At 39.0% G+C, this 22,650-nt stretch overlaps 2 protein-coding genes across 2 annotated transcripts; both read right to left on the bottom strand.

The window, feature by feature from the left end:
* Positions 1-335: 335 nt before the first annotated feature.
* Positions 336-3,444, bottom strand: LOC133725653 (probable mediator of RNA polymerase II transcription subunit 26b). Its single transcript, XM_062152991.1, has 3 exons — positions 2,449-3,444; positions 1,327-2,266; positions 336-887 (listed from the first exon to the last, which is right to left on the bottom strand). The coding sequence occupies exons 1-2, from the start codon at positions 2,935-2,937 to the stop codon at positions 1,358-1,360; spliced, it is 1,398 nt and encodes a 465-aa protein (XP_062008975.1). The 5' UTR covers positions 2,938-3,444; the 3' UTR covers positions 336-887; positions 1,327-1,357.
* A 2,020-nt stretch (positions 3,445-5,464) lies between these two features.
* LOC133731401 (uncharacterized protein At5g19025-like) lies at positions 5,465-5,941 on the bottom strand. The gene has a single exon (XM_062158781.1). The coding sequence runs from the start codon at positions 5,939-5,941 to the stop codon at positions 5,465-5,467; it is 477 nt and encodes a 158-aa protein (XP_062014765.1).
* Positions 5,942-22,650: the final 16,709 nt, after the last annotated feature.

Here is a 22,650-nt window from a genome sequence, read left to right as displayed (position 1 = left end):
GAAATTAGTCTACATAGAACTGTGAATACGTGCAGCATGTATATAGGAACGATTTCTGCTATCAGACAATCAAGACTGAATCAAAACCATGATCAGGTGGAATCATGTCTGAATCTGTTGTCCTGATTCAGCTGGGTAACACAAGGGGTCACCAAACACCAGTTGGCAATTTCTAATAGTACCTGTTGGTCCTGTGCGGAAGGCGAGTAGCCTGCACCAGAATCAGTGTTTCGACTTGCCTCACATAAAGTTGCAACATCTTGATAGCCAAAACTGATTCAGTCCCATATCCTACCAAGGTGTGATCCTGAAGAAGAGGACCCATCCATAACATATACAAAATAACCGTCCACGAATTGTAAACGTCAACCAGCTGTGAGGTCAGTTTATATTATTTGATCTCCAAGTAACAATGTGAACAGAAACCATGTTTGGTCAATATTATCATTCCACATTCGGAAAGATAATGCAAGGAGCATAAGCAACCCAATTAATCTGGATCACTTGCAAGTTTCAGCTAGCAAAGATAAATGTTCTTCTACACGTTCTGACTTTCTATATCCTCTACATGAGTATAGTTCTCCTAACTAATGAAGATGTAATTCAAACATGTTTTGATTGTTTTCCATTATACTGATGTATAAAATCGCCAACGGGCCAAATGATAGCACTACAGGATGGTCTTTGCATTTTAAGGGATAAAATAAAAACTCCTCGGAGTTGTTATCCTTGGTATATGCTTCGAAATCCATTAGGATGCCACATCTGCCTGGGAACGCAAATGGATAATCTCAGAATCCAGGGCCTCTACATCACTGTTGGCTGCTGATGAGCTAAAGGGGATCTCCTCATCAGATCAAGCTTTTGTCGTTTTGTATGAATCCCAACTGCACAAACAAATAATCAACCAGTCAAGAAGAGGGCACAATACACAAAAGACATGGTATGGAAGCAGGGCCACACACTCGCAAATACTTCTAACCATTTCGTAAAGTAACTCAGGCCCATTAACAACAATCACTTATATTAGAGTTATGGCATGCATTGTAGAGTATCCAAATGAATGAAAGAAATAAAAGCCACTGTGGTCTTCTTTCACATGTCAAATACAGCTCTTTGATATTCTACATGTTCGGAATTGAATAATGGAAGTAGCAGAAGATGGCATGGAATGCAAGCTTCGTACTTGCACATCAATCAAAACATCCACTACACCAACCGAATTGAAAAGAGCTCACCTTAGTGACAAATACAACACTACCAAACAGAACATAGATCATCAACTCAAGTCAATTTACAGATACTGAGAAACACAAGGGAAATTACCTCTGACCCAATGGATCAACTTCTTCCTTGCTCAGAATCTCCGCCCATGTGCCCTTTGCCGATTGTGGTTTCCAGGTTTTAAATGTGGATTCCTATGGCCAAGCCCCTGCTTGGGTAGATCATGCAATTCCATTACCTGTACTGTCCGTTGCTTCTTGGCATTCTCAGCTTGTTGATAACTCTCCTGGAGTTTCCTTTTTGTGGCTTCAAGCTTCACTTGCACTGCAACTTCATCTGAACACTTGTATTTATCTTGCTGCTGACCAGTGAGTTGCCTCTTCTGAATGGAAACCTTATCTGTTCTTTGTTCAATATTTGTTACACTACTGACACCCTTTCGCTCCATACTTATTTTGGGAGGTCTCCGAGGGCCAGAGTTGGTGTTTGAGGGCCTATTTGGCTTCACATCAACTTCTTGTTTGACCATCACTGATTCACTTTTTATTTTCTTGGGAAGCACATTTCCCTGATCACTAACATACTGTTGTTCCTGCTTCACAACATTTTGTTTCTCCAGTGATGGTTTTCTTCCATTTTCACGATTCCTGGTATATTGCCCACTGTTTCGAGGATTCCCATAATCTTCCATACCATCAAAGAACTCAGAGAGTTCCATTGAGGTGGTTTGAGTGGCAAAGAAAGCTCCTTCATCCAATGGAGGAGTGGGAAGTCCTTCTTCAAAGTCATCATCAACTGATGGATCAACAGAATCCGAAATAACTTCTGTTCCCCCAGAAGCAATAGCTGTAGTAGCATTGACCCATTCATCTACCATGACTTTCCACCCATCAATTAGTGTTCGAACAAGATTGCGAATCTTCATTGATCTATGCTTTCTTAGCCGGTTAACAGGCTTCCCAATCTCAGTTGCCTTGAGAGTCTCCACAGACAGAGCCATCAACTCAAGCTTCCTCAACGACTCAAACAATACAGCATCAGACTGCCAAAAGATTTGATGAATCAGAAACTAAAGCTGTAAAGCACTCTCAGCAACCAATCACAGCTAAAAGTTCCCCCAAAAATGTCACACATACACAACTCTATAATCAATTTGATAAGAAAAAACAGTCTTGGTCACAAAAACCACATACCATTTGAGATTAACTGAAAAGTGATATATACCTCATGTTCACTATTCTGGAAGATCTCTTTGATCCTCAAAACCTCCCCGATAACCTGAGACTCTTGTTCAATCTCATCGGTCAAAGCCTCAGCCAATCCATAGCTGTAATTGCTATCCTGATCATTCTTCATGCTCATCTCACCAATCTGATCATCTCTGCTGCTATTGACCTTGCTCTCTTTACTAGCCCCGGCCTCAAAATCTCTATCACCTCGATCATCATCATCATCATCATCATGCTCCACCTCATAGTGATCATCATGACCATGACCACCAGGCACCACCAACTCCACCTTTTCGCAACCCGAACACCTGCTCATCCTACACGAAAACAAGAGCTCAGCAACTCGATCCCTCCGCAACCTGAACTCCTTGGGACAATCCACAGCGGCAACCATGATGGCATGGTCAATGATGCCGAAAATGTCCGAATTCGCCGTCCGGAAATAATTCCTCCAGTAATTCAGTGAAGACCCAGACTTGGCCATGACCGGAAAAACCAAGCTCGGGATCCAATTGCACACACCGCCGATCGCCACACAGATCAGATTCTACTCGACATCAACCACAAACAAATCTCAATCAAATTCAAATCCCGGAATCGGATATCAGTATTGCTTTTAGGTGAGAATTTGGTAGCAGATGATGATCGTTTTATGTAAATATATGGTTGATCGGAAATGGAAGCAAGAATAAAGATAGGGAACCAAGCAATATCTATCTTTCTATCTATCTATCTATCTATCTATCTGACCAAAAATCCAAACTTCACCGGAGAACAACAAAAACAAAAATCACCAACTTTTGTGGATGAAAAGGGAAAAAGTGAAAAAATTTAGATTCTGGAGGGGGTGGGATTATCTGGGTAATTGGAAAAACATGGAAAAGATTATGATGAGAAAACTGTTGAACAAAAAAACCAGGCGGTGGTGGAAGAGAAGAGAAACTAAAACAGGGCTGAAACACAAGAGGAAGGTTCGGTTATGAGGAATACCGCCCTTCAGCTTTTGGTTTTTGACCAAACTTTATTACTTTTTTTTTTTTTTTTGTCTATTTTTCCTTTTTTGGTAACATTATCTAGCAGATGACGAAAGAGATAACTGCTTACTTTTTCGGAAAAGTTACCAATTACATCATTTAAAGCTTTAATCCTATTCTCCTTATTCTCCTGCGGTAAATATGAATACGGAAAGAAAATAACGCTACGTAAATATCTGAATCTACCGTAGAAACATGAATACAGAAAGAAAATAACGTTACGTAAATATCCGAATCTATTGTGGATTGAAACATGAATATGGAAAGAATATCTTGTTACAGTAATTAATATAACAAATTACATATAAGTTATTGACAAAAAATGACTTAACAAATACATCCACTAAAGATTGAATTAAACATATAAGGACTAAATCTTACAAATAAGGACAATGTGCTCTCCACTTGCCACATGTCATGAGTTAATTTACTTTTTTATCCTTAACTACTTCTTTTGACTTCTAATCTCTTTACAAGGATTAAATTTTACAAATAAGGACAATCTACTCTCCACTTGCCACATGTCATGATTTAATTTATTTTTTTATCTTTAACTATTTTTTTTTTACTTTTAATCCCTTTATATTACTTTTTTTTTTAGAATAATCAATTTATGTTATTTTTTTTTTCTGAGAATAATTCATTTATGTTACTTTTTTTTTTCTGAGAACAATTTGTTTATGTTACTTTTTCTTTTTTTAAGAACAATCCGTTTATGTTACTTTTTTTTTTTTTTTTTTTTTTTTTTGAGAATAATCCATTTATGTTAATTTTTTTTCTTCTGAGAACAATCCGTTTATTTTACTCTTTTTTTTTTTCTTGAGAATAATCTATTTATGTTACTTCACAAAACCTCACTCTCCTACTACTCTTATCTCATCGCCTAATCCTGTTACTGCACTCATACTCGTCCAGTTCTGCTACTGCACTCGTGATCGCCTAATCCTGCTACTGCACTCGCTGCATTCATTCTCGTCCAGTTCTGCTACTACTGCACTCGTGATCGCCTAATCATGCTACTGCACTCGTCCAATCCTGCTACTGCACTCGCTGCACTCATACTCGTCCAGTTCTGCTACTGCACTCGTGATCGCCTAATCCTGCTACTGCACTCGTCCAATCCTGCTACTGCACTCGCTACACTCATACTCGTCCAGTTCTGCTACTCGTGTTCTGCTACTGCACTCGTGATCGCCTAATCCTGCTACTGCACTTGTCCAATCCTGCTACTGCACTCATACTCGTCCAGTTCTGCTACTCGTGTTCTGCTACTGCACTCATAATCGCCTAATCCTGCTACTGCACTCGTCCAATCCTGCTACTGCACTCGCCTAATCCTGCTACTACACTCATACTCATCCAGTTCTGCTACTGCACTTGTCCTCATGTTCTGCTACTTCACTCGTCATCGCCTAATCCTGCTACTGCACTCGTCAAATCCTGCTACTGCACTCGCTGCACTCATACTCGTCCAGTTCTGCTACTGCACTTGTACTCGTGTTCTGCTACTGCACTCGTCATCGCCTAATCCTGCTACTGCATTAGTCAAATCCTGCTACTGCACTTGTCATTGCCTAATCCTGCTACTGCACTCGTCATCTCCTAATCCTGCTACTGCACTCATCCAATCCTGCTACTGCACTCGCTGCAGTCATGCTCATCCAGTTTTGCTACTGCCCTCGTACTCGTGTTCTTCTACTGCACTCGTTACACTCATACTTGCAGAATTAATGAACAAGAAATCTTAAGACTTGATAACTATGTACATATACATCATACGCAGAATCAACCTTCCAAAACCTATTAGAGATTTTGTTTTCATAACACTAAATAACCGCCTTAAAGTTGAAATGCCCAATTAATAGCATCCAGTATGCAATCCCTCCACTCAAAATTGATAATTATCCAGATCGATCAATCAATCAATGCATTATACTATAGTTACTGAATCATCATTGCAACATTATACTACTTGTATCAATCCTCACAAACAAACAAATTCCAGAAACAAAAGCAATTGCATTTGAGGGTAAAATTGGAAAAGTCACTTCTTATGCCGGCGGCCTCGCTTGGGACCCCAGCCTTCAAGCTTGGCGACGGGGCACCCACACCGTGCTCGAAAAAGCAAGACGGCGGAGCCATCTTCCTGAGCTCGGACCGGAGACACTCGTAATTGGGATTGGTGTCACTCCCGCCCTTCCAGGGCAACTTATCGATCTCCTTAGACCCGGTCTTGACACACTCCTCATTCTGCAGCTGCAAATCGAATTCCATGGCCTTCTTCAAGCCCTTGCAGCCATGGCAGTCGCACTTGCGCGATCGGGCGCCACAGCAGAACTCGACGAAGAGGAGGGCGGCGACGAAGAAGAAGAGGAAGCCGAGGAGGTAGGGGATCAGGAGGAACAGCAGAATCACATGGCGGAGGCTCCCTGATGTCCTCGTTGGAAACGCCATAGTCGGGATTAGAGATGTAGAGCTTGGTTCCAGTTTCGATGGCGGAGGCTCTGCCAGCCGGGGCTACATAGGCAGCTCCCTGATCCGAGAACATGTCGTGCTGCCACTGGACTCCGGCGCCTGAATCCCCAAATCATTCATGAATATTCATTCTTGTTGTATTGTTTTAATTCGAACAAGGCAAAATCAGAGCAGGAAGCAAGAGATCTACTGCTTTACCTTGGCGTCGCGCGATTTCCGGCACGATTGGGCAAGCAGCGGGTGGGTCCGAGAGCGGAGGCAGCCCAGGCGGCTTTGGGTTTTCGTTTTGGGGTGTTGGTATTGGGTCAGTGGCATACGCGTAAATATTTCATCAAACTGAGTATTTTGGTCATTCTGCATTAAATTTGGGGGTCAGGCTTGCATCATTTGACTTTTGGGCCTGGGCTCATGTCGTAATTTGTATAAATCTTTTGGCAAGTGGGTTTTCTGTGTTTACATCTTTGGTCATATGCTACTATGTAATTTTCTATAATTAATAACTACTTAGTCTTATATACCGTTCTATTGACTAGTTTTGAGCTATTTTGTTTTTCTTGAGTTGAAATAAAAAGGAAACTTGTATTAGATATAGTATCTGAATCTACCGTGAAAATATAAATACGGAAAGAATATCCGTTACGTAAATAATTACTTTGTTTTATATACCGTTATATTGACTAGTTTTGAGCTATTTTGTTTTTCTTGAGTTCAAATAAAAAGGAAAATAGTGTTAGATATAGTATCCGAATCTACCATGGAAATATGAATACGAAAAGAATATCCGTTATATAAATAACTATTTAATTATCTAACAACTAATATATGAAAAAAAGAGGAAGAAATTCACGGGCTGCTTAGTGTAAAACTACACAGGACACGTGTTCTCTTTTGTGTCAAATTAGGAATGCAGAAATAATTTAGGTGAGGGAAGTAATTGAAGAAAAAACCCTAGAATGAGAGTGCCACTGCTCTCTCTTTATTATAGTCCACCACGACTAGATTTTCAACGTCGGCTCCAGTCAATCACCCCAACTTTGGCCGCTGATGGCATCCCTTCCCACAGACTCAAGATGTGCAAAGGATTCAAAGACGATCTTGATTGTCTCTTTATTGTGGATGCCACACCTAACCATTCTTGGATGGCTTTGATGCGGCATCATCTGCTTGCTACCCGGCCATCAATTGGGATTCCAGTGATGAAGGGCCGCAATTCTCTACCCAAGCTTGTCGTCGTCAATCTGGTTCCGACTAGATTCAAGGCTCAAGGATTTTGGCTGGGGCATTCAATTGGTGCAGAGCCGGACCTGACATGAGACCCTTGAGTCAGCCGTCTCAGGCCCAGTGTCTTGTCGGGGCCTAATTTCTTTTTCTTGGGGTATTTAAGAAAATTATTATGTAAATAAAATGTAAGTCTTTTACTAAACAATAAGATTGGTTTAGTTTGCAAGTCGCATTCCTTTCTTTTATATTATTCCTAACCTAGGTAAAAGGGATTTTATGTTGTGCATTTATTTTTCTTTTCAATTTTTTTGTTTGTAAATATTTTTTTGGCTATTTTTTTCTTTTCTATAAAAAATATAGGCCCATTTTTATTTTTCGCCTCAAGCTTCAAAATCTCAAGTCGAGGTCTGAATTGGTGCAACTGGTTTCTCTGTGGTTGCAACAAGAAGATATGGTGATCGCGCCATCGACCCGGCTCGGTGGAGGCGCAAGCCGCCGAACGCTGCCCAACTGTGCGATGGAGATGAGCTTGGTGTTGGGCCTCTCTGCATAGGATTTTGGGTTTTTGATTGGGCCTGGTTTGGGTCTGGTCTTAAGCTCTTTAAATCCTTTATTTAGTTATATTTTACTTTGCCTATCACTATGTCTTTGTTACGTAGTTCATAGACTCGTTTGAATAAGTGAGCATGGGTACCGTCAGATGATTGGACCTAATCTATGTATCGTTGTGGACCTAATCTATGTATCGTTGTGGTTCTTACCACAAACTCTTTATCTACCCATAGATGGTAGAGGGAGGATATGTAATGGTCATTTCTGGCTTGAGTATTAATATATCAACATGATATTTTCAAAAAAAAAAATTTAGGTGAGGAAGGATTTTGACTTGGCCATTAAAGTCCGGAAGCGAACAAAAGTGGCGCGAATATATCTTATCTCAATAGACTGCGGCGAAAGAGAGATCCAATGAAATAAAATTGGTGAATATAAACATCAATTTAAAGTTACAAATTATAATGGTAGAGAATATGAATACAAAAAGAATATAACTCCTTGCTTTGAATATGTTAAAAGATTAAAATTTAATTAAGATATGGGGGAGAAAATGATGTGTGGCTAATTTGAAAAATACACAGGACGCGTGTTAACTTTTGTGTCTAAAAGAAAATGTGGAAATAAGTTGACATTTTCTTTATTTTAGGTGAGGAAGGATTTTGAACTTAGCCATTAAAGTCCATCAGCAAACAAAAGTGGTGCGGAAAAAAAAAAATGGCGCAAACATATCTCATCTCAATAGATTGCGACGAAAGGGAAGTCCGATGAAATAAAATTGGTGAATGCAAAACAACCCACGCAAGTTAAAAGATGTTGTCTCGATCCAGTGTCAATTAGGACACAAGGTAACTGTAACATCATCTAATTGCGGAAAGCAAGTCTACAAAAATGGCACACCGAGTAAAGCATGCAAAGCTAAAACCTAAGGTAGACTATTGGGTCTTGTTTTCTTCTCTCATCAAAAAAATCAATTTTCTCAAAGTTAATTTAAATTACAACAAAATGAACTTGAACGGTCAAATCAAAGAAAACCTTTCTTTTTTAATTACACAACAATCCCTATGTTAAATTTAAGTCTTCTGTATCACAAATGAAAAACTCGTCTCACTATGTCAAATAGCCATGTGATAATACTAATAATAAATAATAAAAGCTGAAGTTCAAAGCTCGTGGTAGGCCTGTGACCAAAGAAAAGAAGGTCGTGGTAGGCGGAACCTTGACTTGAAACGCCATGTAAAATAATGTTGAGTAGAGTCTTAACTCTAGTCGTTCATATACGAAGGATTTGTCACGCCCCGAATTTTGAATAACAAATTCAAATCCGAAACATGAATTAAACAACTTAAACAAATAAACGTTCTGAATTTTTTTTTCTCAGAAACAACCTCGCCACTCACGCTCAAATTCAAAACTCGAAGACCTCGAGTTAATTATTACAACTCACTCGTACAAAGTAAATTGTAAAGCTCTAATGAGCATAACAAACCTCACAACTGAAAATCAGAGTATTACAAAGCAGCTACTCTACACGGTTCGATCACCTTCCTGAATTCTCCAGTCCTGTAGGATTATCCGCTACACCGTTTGAATAGTGTACCGGGATTGCAACAACACAAAACCCGGTAAGCTTTTGACAGCCAGTATGAGTAAAAGAAAGAATGGTTGATTTATTATAACACAGTACTTTTAACTCAAGTAACAACCAACAATTTCAACATCCACAAAGAAAACCACAATCTCGATAATCGATCACCAAAATCATTAACTCCAAATCATTTGAAATCACACACAAAGAAATCAAATGAATCACTCATCTCTACTCTTAACAAGATGTCTTTATCCCCACAATACGGAATAATATTTCTCAACTTTCTACAAGTCTCATCCATCACTGCACTTCCCAATTAAACTAATAAGAACATTAATCATGCATAGAAAATTAATTCAGGAAATAACCAACACGCATAAAATCAGAAGTCATAGTAATCCCTGCATATAATTTAGTTCAGGAGATTACATTAAAATCAAACAATAAAATGAAAACGAGAAATAAACGGGAAATCGAACCATAGAAATGATCAAGGAAATAAATAGAGATAATAAACAATATAACCGAAAAAGAAGAAAAGAGAAAAAGAATAGAAATTTAAACAAAAGAATTAACAAGGAAATTAATTAAAAACATCATCAACTCACACTAATAAATCCATCCAAAACTCAACACCTTTTACCAAAAGGACTCTTACAAGTCACATCGTGACAAAATCATAGGAAATGTTAACCTAACAAATCATTATGAAAATCCGGTCCAACCTGGATACGTTGGCAGACAGACTAGAGCTTTAACTGATCGAAATCACTAACCGGGCCAAAGGCGTAATTACGATATATTGCCTGAGGATGCAACCTGCAAACCCCGAATCTTTAGGCCAACCTGACCCTTAGATCAAAACATTTAAGCGAGTCGCACTGGACCCAAAATGTTAAAACAAATCAAACGGAGAAATCACAACCTGTGACTCTCAAATCCTCAGACCACCGGTCGTCAGATTAAAACATTTAAAATGGTCATACCGGACCTGAAAATGTTTCCCAACCCAAAAGGAGAAATCACAACCTGCAACTCCCCAAATCCTCAAACACTTTTCAAAACAATAGAAATACCATTTCCCACGACATATTGTTTCCCGAAAAGTCATACCCAAAAACAATATATGAACTCACTCACAAATATTGTTTGCATCACAACAATTCTACCAATACATATATGTTTCCGACATATGTAAATATTCAATTCAATAATCCACATACCACAATGCCACACCATCCATATATATATTCCACATAAATATATATATACGTAATTATCCGCTCAGGGATAATCACTAATACCAACTATAGTCCACACAATAAAATCGTGAAATTCATTTTTATAGTTTAAATACATTTTACTTACCTATGGACCGTAGTTGATCAAGCCCATATGATTTAAAACAAATATTTATTTCATAAATATTTTCACACAATTACGACAAAATAAAGTAATTAAATTTATTCGGTTCGTAATATGAACCACGTGAGGTTTACTCACCTCGATATTCCCGCTGCGTCTTCAATTCAACACAATACACACCGAAACCGCTCACCCAAGGGAGACCGTCAATCACCTGGAGCTAAGTCTGGTTCGGCCTAGATCGTCCTAGATCATGCTTGGAAGTTGGATTAATCTGGGCCGTCTGATCAGATTTCCAGATTGAATCAGGGACGTCGAATTTTCAATTCGTGATCCTTCACTCTACACTCAAAATCGTCGTGCAAGGAGGATATGAGGATGATCAGGGGGAGGAGGAGATCACGAACATAGGAAGGATCGGCCGAGGAGACGCCGGAAAACTGGTTCTCCGGTCGGGTCGGTTTCGCACGGCTGGGCTCCTTCGATCCAGCTTTGGCGACGACGGCGGGGCAAGCGGAGGGCACCAGGCAGCTGGGCGGCTTGCGGCGATCATAGTGAGTGCCGGGTCGTGGCCGGAGAACGCCAGAGGAGAGAGATGGGGCCGGGGCGGGTCAGCGGGTCGGCCGGCCTGGGAAGGGTTTTCGAGCGAGAGAGAGAGAGAACCGGGGGCTGTTCCGCAAAAAACCAATTTTTCTGTCCTTAATGACAGAATTTGGATTTTTTGACTATTTATAGAAAAATCTCAATTTTCAAATATTCATAACGTATTCATACGAACTCCGAATATTGCGTTCTACATATGCACAAGATCGTATCGACAAGCTCTACAACTTTCATGAAGGAAGTTTTCCCAAATTTTGAACGTATAAAAAGTCAACTTTCGCGAGCCCCTAAATAACGTTCGTTTTCGAAAATTAATCGTTCGAACTAATTCCACAACTTCTCCGAGCCTCGTACTCGCTCCCACTATCGTGAAATCATTTCTAAAAAATCCACGGAATTTAATTTGGATTTTTCGGGGTATTACAGGATTAGATACACAGGGACGGAATCTAGCTAATTCCTTCCATCTCAGATGCTAGTGGTTGCTGGGAATGTTCTCTACCGCTCTCTTGAGCACTCGTATACTTAAAACATGGTGTTTGTTGCAAAAATGTCGATAGGATCTGACTTTGCCATGGTAGATCACTCTGCTGCAGCTTTTTACCTTTTGGTTTGCATAATCAAACCACAGTTCTAAGGTGTTTCTCAAGAAATAATTTCCTTCGAAAACCACTAGGGTTGACAATTGGTATATGTACGTGTATGGATAAAGTACTGAGTTTTATTTATTTATTTATTTATTTTTTATTAAAGTACTGAGTTAAACTTAAGGGAAGCTGACCTAGAATGAAGAAAACAGACTCCTTTATTTATTTTTATTTATTTATTTATTTGAATGGTATTTTATTAACTCAAGATAGATTACATCAAATTGGGGATATACATCTCAATAGAGACCCCATAGGTCCATTACCATCAATTAAATCATGCAGCCACGGAGGGCCTATTTCCTTACAGAATAAAGCATGTGGCAAAGCCAACGCCGAGCGAGCAAGCCTGTGAGCCACTCGATTAAGCCTTTTCTTCACATGCTTCCTTGAGAACAGCTCAAATTCCTTCATCATAACTCGAACAGCATCTAAAACACCTCCAATTTTTTGATTGTGAGTCATTGTTGAAAACCATTGCAAAAGTGAAAATTGAGAATGAAAGCTTTGTTTTTTTTTTTTGGTCAGAGAGAATGAAAGCTTACAGCCGAAGAGGATCAAACTCAATTATACAAAGGATGAAATCTCCCAGCTTTTTGATACTGGGAGATCATATGGATTTTCTATTACATGATCAAGAAATTAAAGCAACTAACAAACATCATAAGCTTGAGAAATCGTGGAAGACTAGTTTCATGTATATAACTTCTAGTACACGGCTCACACAAGTTGAAGAAATTCCAAATTTTAACTTTTATTTTTATTTTTATTAGATTACACTTGGTCGTTCTTAAGTTAAAGTTAAAAATGTCTTTTATAAAGGAGAGATTTGAGCAACTAATGGTAGCAAACTAAAACTTTGAAGGTCAAAAGACGTAGTACGCCAACTTTGACTTGATACATTAATTGGTCAAGTAGTCTCTCAACTCTACTCATATTTGCCCTTTCTACTCACCAGTAATTAATTCATTTTCATCTCTCTTCGTTTTTATTTTTTCATTTTCCTCACGTAGTCAACATGAGAAGCGATACATTTTCCTCACGTAGTCAACACGAGAAGCGATACCGAAACCTAAACCTAGGTTTTGCGAGCAGTGCGACGGCGCTTCTTGGCTCCGATCTGCAACAGGGCGCTCCGGCGTTGCAAGCGGTAAGAGGATAAGGGCTTCATCTCCTTCGTGCGTTCGGAGGCTGGTCTGGTCAGAGAAAAGAGGCGAAGTACAGACCTTGTGGTGGTTTTGCAACAGAGATCGGCGTTTGCTTTGGCGGAATCGGGTTTGACGAGGAGGAGATTGGCGTCACGGTTTCGGGACTAGAGGAAGAGCGAGGTCGGAGAATTCCTAATAGAGATCGGCGGTCGGATCGCCTGTTGAGGCCTCGGGTTCATGCTTGCAGAACCAGTCTAGTGCAACAAGTGCAGTCGCTAGCAGCTTTGGTGGGCGGCACGATGGTTACCATGGTCTCCTGCCTGGGGAGGCCTCCAGACTGATTAGGCGGTGGTGGGCGGTTCTCGGAAGGGCCAGATTCGGCGGCTGGGTGTGAGGAGCGTAGGGTGTGGGCAGCGGGTCGTGGGCCTCTGCCTTCCTGGGCTACAGAGATGCAATCTAGAGAATTGGGCCTAGGTTAGGCCAATTCCCCTATTTTTCTCACACTTGGGTCGGATTTGGGCTTTTTGGGGGTGGTCTGCCCTGCTCTTTGTCCTGCATCTGTTCCTAGAATGTTGATGTGGGTGTGTTGAATGTTGCGACGTACACCAAAAGGGTCTTAGGCGTCAAGGTGTTCAGGACATTGGTTCCATTTTAGGGCAGTGTAGGATTAGGGAGTTTTTAAATTCTGCATTTTCTCTTTCAGCAGTTCCTTTAGGATTTTAGTTTTGAAGTATGGATTTCTTTTGGATTTAGTACTCTTCGTGAGCTTGCATTGTAATATGAAGGGTGCATGTACCCTTCATGCTTGACCGAGTGAGGTCGTTATGATTTTCATCAATGAATTAGTCTTCCGTTGCCCTCAAAAAAAAAAAAAAAAAAAAACTCTACTCATATTTGATTACAATCTGAAACAACACCCGCAAGAAAAAATTCAGTTTAACTATTCTGTATCAAGTTTATCAAATCATTAGTGTGCCGAATCAGTCTCATTTCCAGTAAGGAATTTATTTTACAAAGCTCCACAACAAGACATCTTTCTATTTGCAGACAGTCGGGGGTTTTATGTTGTCATACTATCAACTAGCTTCAACCATTGATCATGCAGCTTCTTGGTTAGAAAAAGCTGGCTGATCCTACTGTTGGGGCAGGCAACGTAACCTACTAGCAAGAGAACATTGCCTGCCCCAACAGTAGATACATGTAGGTAGACCTGTAAATGGACCGGATTTGGATCGGATCGACCTAAATCCAAATCCGTTTACTTAAAAAAAAATTCAATCCAAACCCGCTCCGTTAACCCGGCGGATCGTTGATAGCTCGATCCAAATCCGTATCCGCTGGGTTAACGGATACCCGATCCGCTAATCCGACCCGTTATAATTTCAAATATTTTAAAATTTTAAATAGTAATATTAAATTTATATCATGATACCTCATAAGATATTAATAAAATATTAAAACAACATGAAAAGTATCACCAAAAGTAAAATTACATTATCAAAATTCTTAATGCTTCTTGGAATGTTGGGTGATAGACTGTCCCTTAGATTTCTGCAAAAAAATTATATTAGAAATTCTTCATATTTTATATTTTATATTTAAAAAAAAATCATAATATATTAATAAAAAAAATAATATTTTATTATTACAAAAACGGGCCGGATCATTAACGGATCGGATCGACCTAGATCCGTATTTGATCCGTTAAATAAACGGGTTAACGGATTCGGATCATTAACGGATCAACGGATCAAAACTTTCGATCCAAACCCGTCCAATAGTCACGGATCTGGAGCGGATCCGGATCAAAATCCGATCCATTTACAAGTCTACATGTAGGATCAACCAGCGTATACAAAAAAGCTGGCTGCAATTATGAGATAGCACATGATAAACATATATCAAGCCTATGAATTAGTAGTTTGATTTCCCATCCTGCAGAGATATACAACGCAATTAATGAATCCTATATGATGCAAAAATTATATATATGCGCTTCATATATAATGTTGGTTTCGATATAGAAAAAAATTCTTAGTTTAATCACTTAGCCACACTCCTCTTGGATTATGTAATCAGAAACCTCAAAGTTCAGTTCACTGTGCACAGACTTTTCAGTCATGACATAGCAGATCTGAAAATTGTGAATGATCCATCTTCACAAAAAAGTGGTTCTAGCAACAACTGATTCTGCATCCCCAATTTCTTACCACTTTTTCAATACACGAACTAGAATTTGGAATTGAAAACAATACATCTCCCATGTACAAAATTGGAGATTTATAAATACCAATATATAATTTACAGCTAGGGAAGCAAAAACAAGAAATAACTCACAAACCTGCAACATAAATGCCAGTACTAGCACAGCCATAACCAATATATATAGCAGTCTCAAAGAGTTCAAAATTCAAGTCCATAGGCTTTCCTATTATCCACCCAACAACTACACAGAAGGGGATCTACAATCACAAAAAGCAAAACATTATCAGCTTCTTTCCTATTTTTCATTCCTTTTTTACATTTACAGAGGCCTCTTTAATAAGGAATGGTATTATTAGTTATTACTACGTATCAAAGGTCTGCATTGAGAATATGAATTCGAGTCCTTACTGTAAACATAGATGTTTGTGTAGATAATCCAATAGCAACTTCGAGTGTGATCGGTCCTGCAAGAAGACTAATTCCATCAATCAAATAATTAAATGAAGTCTTTTAAGGGAGGTGAGGTGTATAATCTTCAAAGCACTCACAAGTTTTTCTCTCATGGAAAACATGATAGACCATATATTTCCTACAACTGGGAGCAGGATGGCACTGATAAATGCCACAGGAATATTGAGAGAATCAGATGCTCCCTGGGAAAAACCATTGCTCATTAAGCTTTATGTAATTACACAAAACTATGGCCAAACAATTAACCAATAAGCCAAGCATAGCCGGGAGGGGAAGACCCTTTCCCCAGAGGGGAATTCGGTCCGCGTAAGCAGGGCCAGCCCTGTGTTTATCGAGGCGCTATATGAATAAAAAATTGATCTTTAGGGAAAGTTTCATTGATCAATTACTAAAATTCAAGACTCTCACATTCATAATGGAAGAAAATTAATCATTTTTATAGTAACAAGTTAATTAGCCTGCAAGCAAACGTATCAATAAATAGTTAAATACTAACACTCCAAACATGATAGTGGTCTCTCGTACAGTCCATAGTTATGATCCCTCTTTCATAACCGTTAGCCAAATATAATTGAAAAGTGTAGGTGAGAAATGCTTCTAGGTTTGGTATTCAGTGAGCTTTCATGCTATGATATCACACTTTCAAAAAGAACGTATTTTTTAATTTGGCCTTTCATGTTACTCATCATAACAGGAAGCTTGCATATGCCACTAGCATTACACTGCTACTAAATCTTGAAAGGGATAACTCCGACTTCTCAAAATGCGCCTCTGAGTGTGTAAAGTGAAGCACAGCTGGAAGCATAATCCCCATCAAAGCCATTGGCAGCAATGTAACGTTCACGAGGACGTGTTGCTGTTGCCAACAGATGTACATATAATTACATAAAGATGGCATGAATGTCAATGAACCCCTGTTACGAGAAGTTCAGCGAATACAGTTCGACAAGACTATGAAAATCTACCTTGTTGAAAACTTGAACTTTCTTGCAATCGATGATCCCACCAGTGAAGAAGGCCCATCTTTATGCAAGAAAGTTCGCCAAAGAAGTCGTCGAGACTTTTATTACCCCCCAATAAAACTCAATAAATTTTTATTGGGGGCAATAAAGTTTATTGGATATTATTGGGGGGCAATACAACCGGACGTAAGACTCCGGTCACCAGTCGCCGGATGTTACCAGTGACTGGAGTCCAGCGAAATCTTCGATGACTTCTCTCTCTCTAAGTGACAAAGAGAGAGAGGGCAAAATTGTCCCAAAAAACTAAAAATAAAAACTTAATTGGCTATTAGGGCATAAAATATGTAATTTATTAAGTAAGTGGGCAATCTCATAATATGTTTGGATAACTGGATTAGTGTAGCTCAAATTTGGATAAATTGATATTTTTTCTTTATTATTTTACAAAAAACAGAATACAAGAATATATAGAGATCGACAAAAAAAAAACTGTTTTACTTCGAAGACGAATAAACTTTTGATATAAATACATTATCTACACTAAAAGAAATCTACAGTAACAGACAAAATCCTAAAACCCTATATTTGGTTACCCCACCATCAAAATCCTCAATGTCAAAGTGTCCATCAAAATCGATATTGACACCATTAACTCAGCTGCACAACCAAAAAAAAATGGAACTTGCACAATGCTACTACAAGTGGGAAGACAGTGGAGAAGACATTTTCAACGTTTTCTTCTTTGAGTTGCGTTTTTAAGGAAAATACCAATCCGTACAAAACAGTAATATATATTGGAGAAAATTAGATTATCAATCTATCAGGCAGAACTCATACTTCTTTTTTTATCAGTTAATATACACTCATTCCACATTAGTAAACATACAAAGTAATGGTTTCTAACCAAAGGAAAATTTGGTGTATTAGTAAGGGAAATCATATAGCAACGTGGATGGCTTATAAAGCTCCTGAAACCTTTCATTGTAGTAAGTCTTTCCATTTCTCGAGAACTGTAGTTCCTCGGATGAGTATTTGTATGCCAGATGTGTTTGAACAACGTACTGATGTTTTAGTACGAACATTTTTTGAACTCTTAGAATCTCATTATAGTCATTAGAGTGTTGGTGGTGGAAATCCTAGTTCTCTAAACTTCGCTCATAAATGAAGTAATCTTGTACTCCATACGGGCCTATAACTCACCCCAATGCATTTCCATTACTTTGTTGATGCTCAAGACCATAAGATTTAATTGAAAAATGATACTTTTTCTTCACTCCTTACAACAAAGGATGGAAGTATAAAAGTTTGACATGCTCCCTGCACATAGAAATTAAAAAGATTGAAATGAGTTTTAAATCATCATACACAAATCAAAAGGGAAAGAAGTTTTTTTTTTTGGTAATAATAACTAGTTCATAAGATTACCATTAGAATGTAACTCAAAAATCAATCCAAGTGTGAAAATGGTTACATTAGTATTACAATATTTGACAAACTCTCGAACTTCACAAATTCCTAAAATCAAATGTTTCTCGTAACACACGATTTACGTGCGTCCATGGAACATGAACGCTAGGGCTGAAAGTAGTTAAAGTTGGGCGTTGTTGCTTCTCAAATGCAGTTGCAAAGTTGTTAGCAAACCCCAAATGCTAGCGCCAGGCTAAGCTCAAAACTGTATCAACTTCTTCATGAAGCTTCATCTCAGTACCCCCTGGTTGCATATCATAGAGTTGTTAAGGAAGGTAGTGAACAATGACATGTCTTGAGATCCGCAGAAACTCGGATGACACACGATGTTGGTGTATCTTTTTAAGATTTGTGGGTGCAAGATAAGCTCTAACATTAGTTGGTGTGAAAACACTAAGATTGTGGGTCCACATAAGATGATCCAATGCATATGAACTATTTTTCTCTCTGCCTTAACCAACCGCACCACATTATGATAAGTATCTCTCCACCATGGCCAATATGAGTCCATTGCTGAGTCATGCACCCTCATATTACAAGCATCTGGCTCACCGATCCTTGAATAGAGATATAGGCAATCGATGTTTCTCTCGATAGAAGAATGTGTCGCCACATGTGTAAAGGCCATGTCAATATCAGGATCATAAAAAAGTCGGATGATCATGTCATTCAATTCCCAAGGCATGTCTAGTGGGAACAACTCCTTCATCAACGTCTCAAACTTTGAGAAATCAAATCTCGAACCGGGAATCACATTAGTAGGAGTGATTCGTGCAACACCTCCAGATACACTGATTGAATCCAAGCTAAGGTCAAAGTCTTGATTCTCACAGTCTAGCTCTATCATGTTGATAAGCATACTCCTTGCCAGCCTTCGATAATCACGTGGTACAAGTATCACTGATAAGAAGTTGAATTTGACGAGAAAGAGGCGAAAAATGGATAGAGCAACAACTTAGTTTCAAATTAAAGTTGTAAAGGAACGACAATCTAACGGATAAAAGATATGCATAGATTAAAACGAGAAATACTAATATTACAAACTCATCACAAATGTATTTTTTAAACCTCAAAGGCTTTCATGTTTGAATCCTTAATAATGATAACAACCATATAACTAATTAACTATTTAAGTATATAATAACTAACATTTATCTTACAACATTAAAAGAAGTACTATGTGGCTAATTACGACATCCAATCATATTTATCAAGCATGGAGTTGACATGCTCCAAATAATGCAAATTACAAATGTTGATGTGGAGAGTGACTGTATGGTAGCTGTACAAGCAATTTCAGCCAATGAAATAGATCTTTCGATTCTGAACGTAGAAACTTGGTTTTTGATATCCAAGAGAGTTTGAAATTCCTGGGCTGCAGTTTGCATAAGAACAACCAATTGGATTGCTCACAGATTAGCTAGTATAGCTTATGAGGACTCTTTGAACACTACTTGGCAGTGTGATGCTCCAACAATTATTGTGGATGCACTCATCTTTGATTGTAACCATTTGAATTAATGATATTCATCCTTTTACTAAAAAAAATAGTAATTTCAAAGTACAACAAAATGAACTTGAACGGTCAATTCAAAGAAATTTCTTATTTTAACCTCTCTTTTTTTAATTGAGTTTTTGTCCATTTACCCTAATTCTAGGGTCATTTATCCCACTTACCCCATTAAGTTTTTTTTAATTCCCCCTTACCCATGAAGACTTTAATAAGGTCTTCCCTAATACCCAATTAAGTTTTTTTTTTTTTTTTGAGACTATTTTACCCTCACCCCTTTGTTATAGAGAGAGAGAGAGAGCGAGAGAGAGAGAGAGAAGCCATAGGAGACTTCGCCGGAGTCCGGTCACCGGCCGTCGCCCACCGGACTTCTCTGAAAACCTCTTCGGAAGAGGTTGTCGGAGATCTCATAGGTTGCAGGAAAGGTTTATTAGACCTTTATTGCCCCCCAATAGACTTTTATTAGGAGACAATAAAAGTTTATAAAACCTCGCCGGAAGTCCCCAAAGAGGTTGTCAGAGATCTCATATGGGGCCGGAGAGGTTTATTGCCCCCCAGTAGACCTTTATTGCCTCCCAATAGACATTTCGGTTGCCGGAATGGAAACTAATCTCCCTAAAATTAAACAAATAAAACCTTGATTAAGGAAAAAAAGAGGAGATTACATCAATTCAAAACATTTATTGCCCACAATAGCCCTTTATTGCCCTCTGATAAAACTTTTTTTTTTCTTTTTTTCTTTCCTTCTCGGACTTCAGCCACAGTTTATTTTTAAAAAAAATAGTGTTTTAGTATCTATTATTGAAAAGTTTACATTCCAACTATTCACCCACATGTGCAAAGAAAAGAACTTCCAGCAAACAAATTAGATCAGAAACGTTCACGTCCTTATCCTTATAAGAACATTCTCAGTCATCTGCAATGACACACTAATAAAAATCTAAAGAGAATTCCAACACTTGTATAGAAAATTAATAACCCTGGCACTGTCATTTGTTTTTCTAACTCCACTGCAAAATCAAAATTAAAAATTAACAATCAATTGTTTTTGTCTATCAAATTAACACCTGCGGTTTACAGTGCCCATCAGGAAACTTTCAATCAAAAAAAAAAAACCAGCAGGAAGCTTGTTTGCTTCAAAGAATGACTCCAACCACTCCTTTGAACAAGCAAAGCATACCTTGACACTGAATCCGGCAATGGCGGCGGCGAAGACGACGTTGACCCAAATGACGACGAGTTCTTGAGCATCGGCGAATCGGGGACAGAGTGAACGTCCGGTTTCCCGTTCTTGCAATTTGCCGCAACAAAAGCCGTCGTCGTCCTTGGGAGGCCTCGTCTGTCTGACTCCAACGAGAGAGAGAGAGAGAGAGAGAGAGAGAGATGCCGGCCACGTTGGGGAGAGAAAGAGAGATCGATTTGTATACTTGAGGGAGTGAGGGATGAGAGAGAGTGAGTGGACAATGATGTAGTATGTTAATTAGGTTGAGGGTAGAATAGTCATTTTACTTTAAATCGAGTTAGTGGGAATAAAAATATGTTGCTGGGTAAGTGAGATCATTTTGACTCATTTTGGAGCTTTTGGTCAAGGACCCTTTTTAATTACATAACAATCCCTATATCAAATTTAAGACTTATCTCTCACAAATGAAAAATATATGCCACCACAACAACAACAACAACAATAATAATAATAATTAGCCAACCTCATATGTTTATTAACTCACTTGTCCTCTTCTCAACGAAAACGAAATTACATTAAGAGAAGACAAAAACTTTTTCTCTCCGTGAGAAACCCTAAACCTAGCGCTGCTTCCTTTTAGCCGCGCGCCTCTACTCGACGTCCTCTTCAACGTCTTCTGCTCTTAGCTTTCCTTCATGGCCACCATTGAAGACATGACGGCGAGCTTCGCTTCCTCTCTTGCGCTGGCAGGGGACGCTGTGGTGGACATGGCCAAATTGGTCGCAGGACCGGTGCAGCGTACCTCTCAAGCGTTTCTGCTGGGACGCTTTCTGACCACCAAGCCGGTGGCTCTCAATGACGTGCGCCGTCACTTTCGGTGTGTGTGGATGCTGGAGAAGGGATTCCAGATTCAGGAAAAACCAAAGGACCGCTTCCTTTTCTCTTTTGACGATCGCGGGGATTGCAGAAAGGTCTTAAAGGGAGGAGCCTGGAATCTTAACCGGGCTACTTTGATCTTGCAGGATTATGATGGCGCCACCTCAATCAACAAAGTGGATCTGTCGTCGATCATATATTGCGTACGTATTACCAACATTCCACCTTTGTTTGAGACTAAGGAGAATATTATGAAAATAGCATCTATGGCTGGGAAATATCTTGATATGGATGAGAAGCTTTTTAAGTATGAAAGGGAGATTCGGGTTCGGGTTTCACATGATATCTCTAAGCCTTTTTTTCTGAAAAAAAACAATGAGGTTGGATCCAGGCATCGAGGAGGAGATCCATTTTTTCTTTGATGATACCTTGGCAGTGGTACCAGTGGATGATTTCACGCAAAGGAAGAGGGACAGACCAATATCTCCAAATGTGTCCCCAAAGAAGATGAAGCATGGTCTGGAGGCAGTACTGGAAGGTAGGCAAGCTTGTTTTTTGCCTCCTAAGAAAGTGAAATTACCGGAATTCCCCACCCGTATTTCTGCCAAGTCTTTTGGTCTCGTGGAAACTCCGGATGGTTTGATGGTATCCCAAACTGGGGCAGATAAGGAACATGTGGAGACTAAAAAGAAACAGGGCTAGCCTCTTGGAGCCAAGAACAAGAATCCACCAAAAAATAAGAAGTCTGATGCTGTTATGGAACCATTAAGGTTGACCTATCCTACTTGTTCTCCTTGCCCTATTTCTAAGGGTAAGGGGAAAGTTTAATTTTCAGTTTTATTTCTATTCTAGCTTACAAACTATGGGTTCTTTTTACACCTAGTTAA

The sequence above is a fragment of the Rosa rugosa genome, chromosome 1, assembly GCF_958449725.1.
Source record: "Rosa rugosa chromosome 1, drRosRugo1.1, whole genome shotgun sequence".
Lineage (NCBI taxonomy): Eukaryota > Viridiplantae > Streptophyta > Magnoliopsida > Rosales > Rosaceae > Rosa > Rosa rugosa.
The sequence above is the reverse complement of the archived record's forward strand: the minus strand, read 5'-3'. Positions and strand labels throughout refer to the sequence as shown.

Coding starts and splice junctions, on each gene's coding strand:
- LOC133725653 (XM_062152991.1), bottom strand. CDS start 2,937: ATGGCCAAGTCTGGGTCTTCACTGAATTACTGGAGGAATTATTTCCGG. Junction 2,267..2,448: donor TCCAGAATAGTGAACATGAG/GTATATATCACT, acceptor ATCTTTTGGCAG/TCTGATGCTGTATTGTTTGA.
- LOC133731401 (XM_062158781.1), bottom strand. CDS start 5,941: ATGGCGTTTCCAACGAGGACATCAGGGAGCCTCCGCCATGTGATTCTG.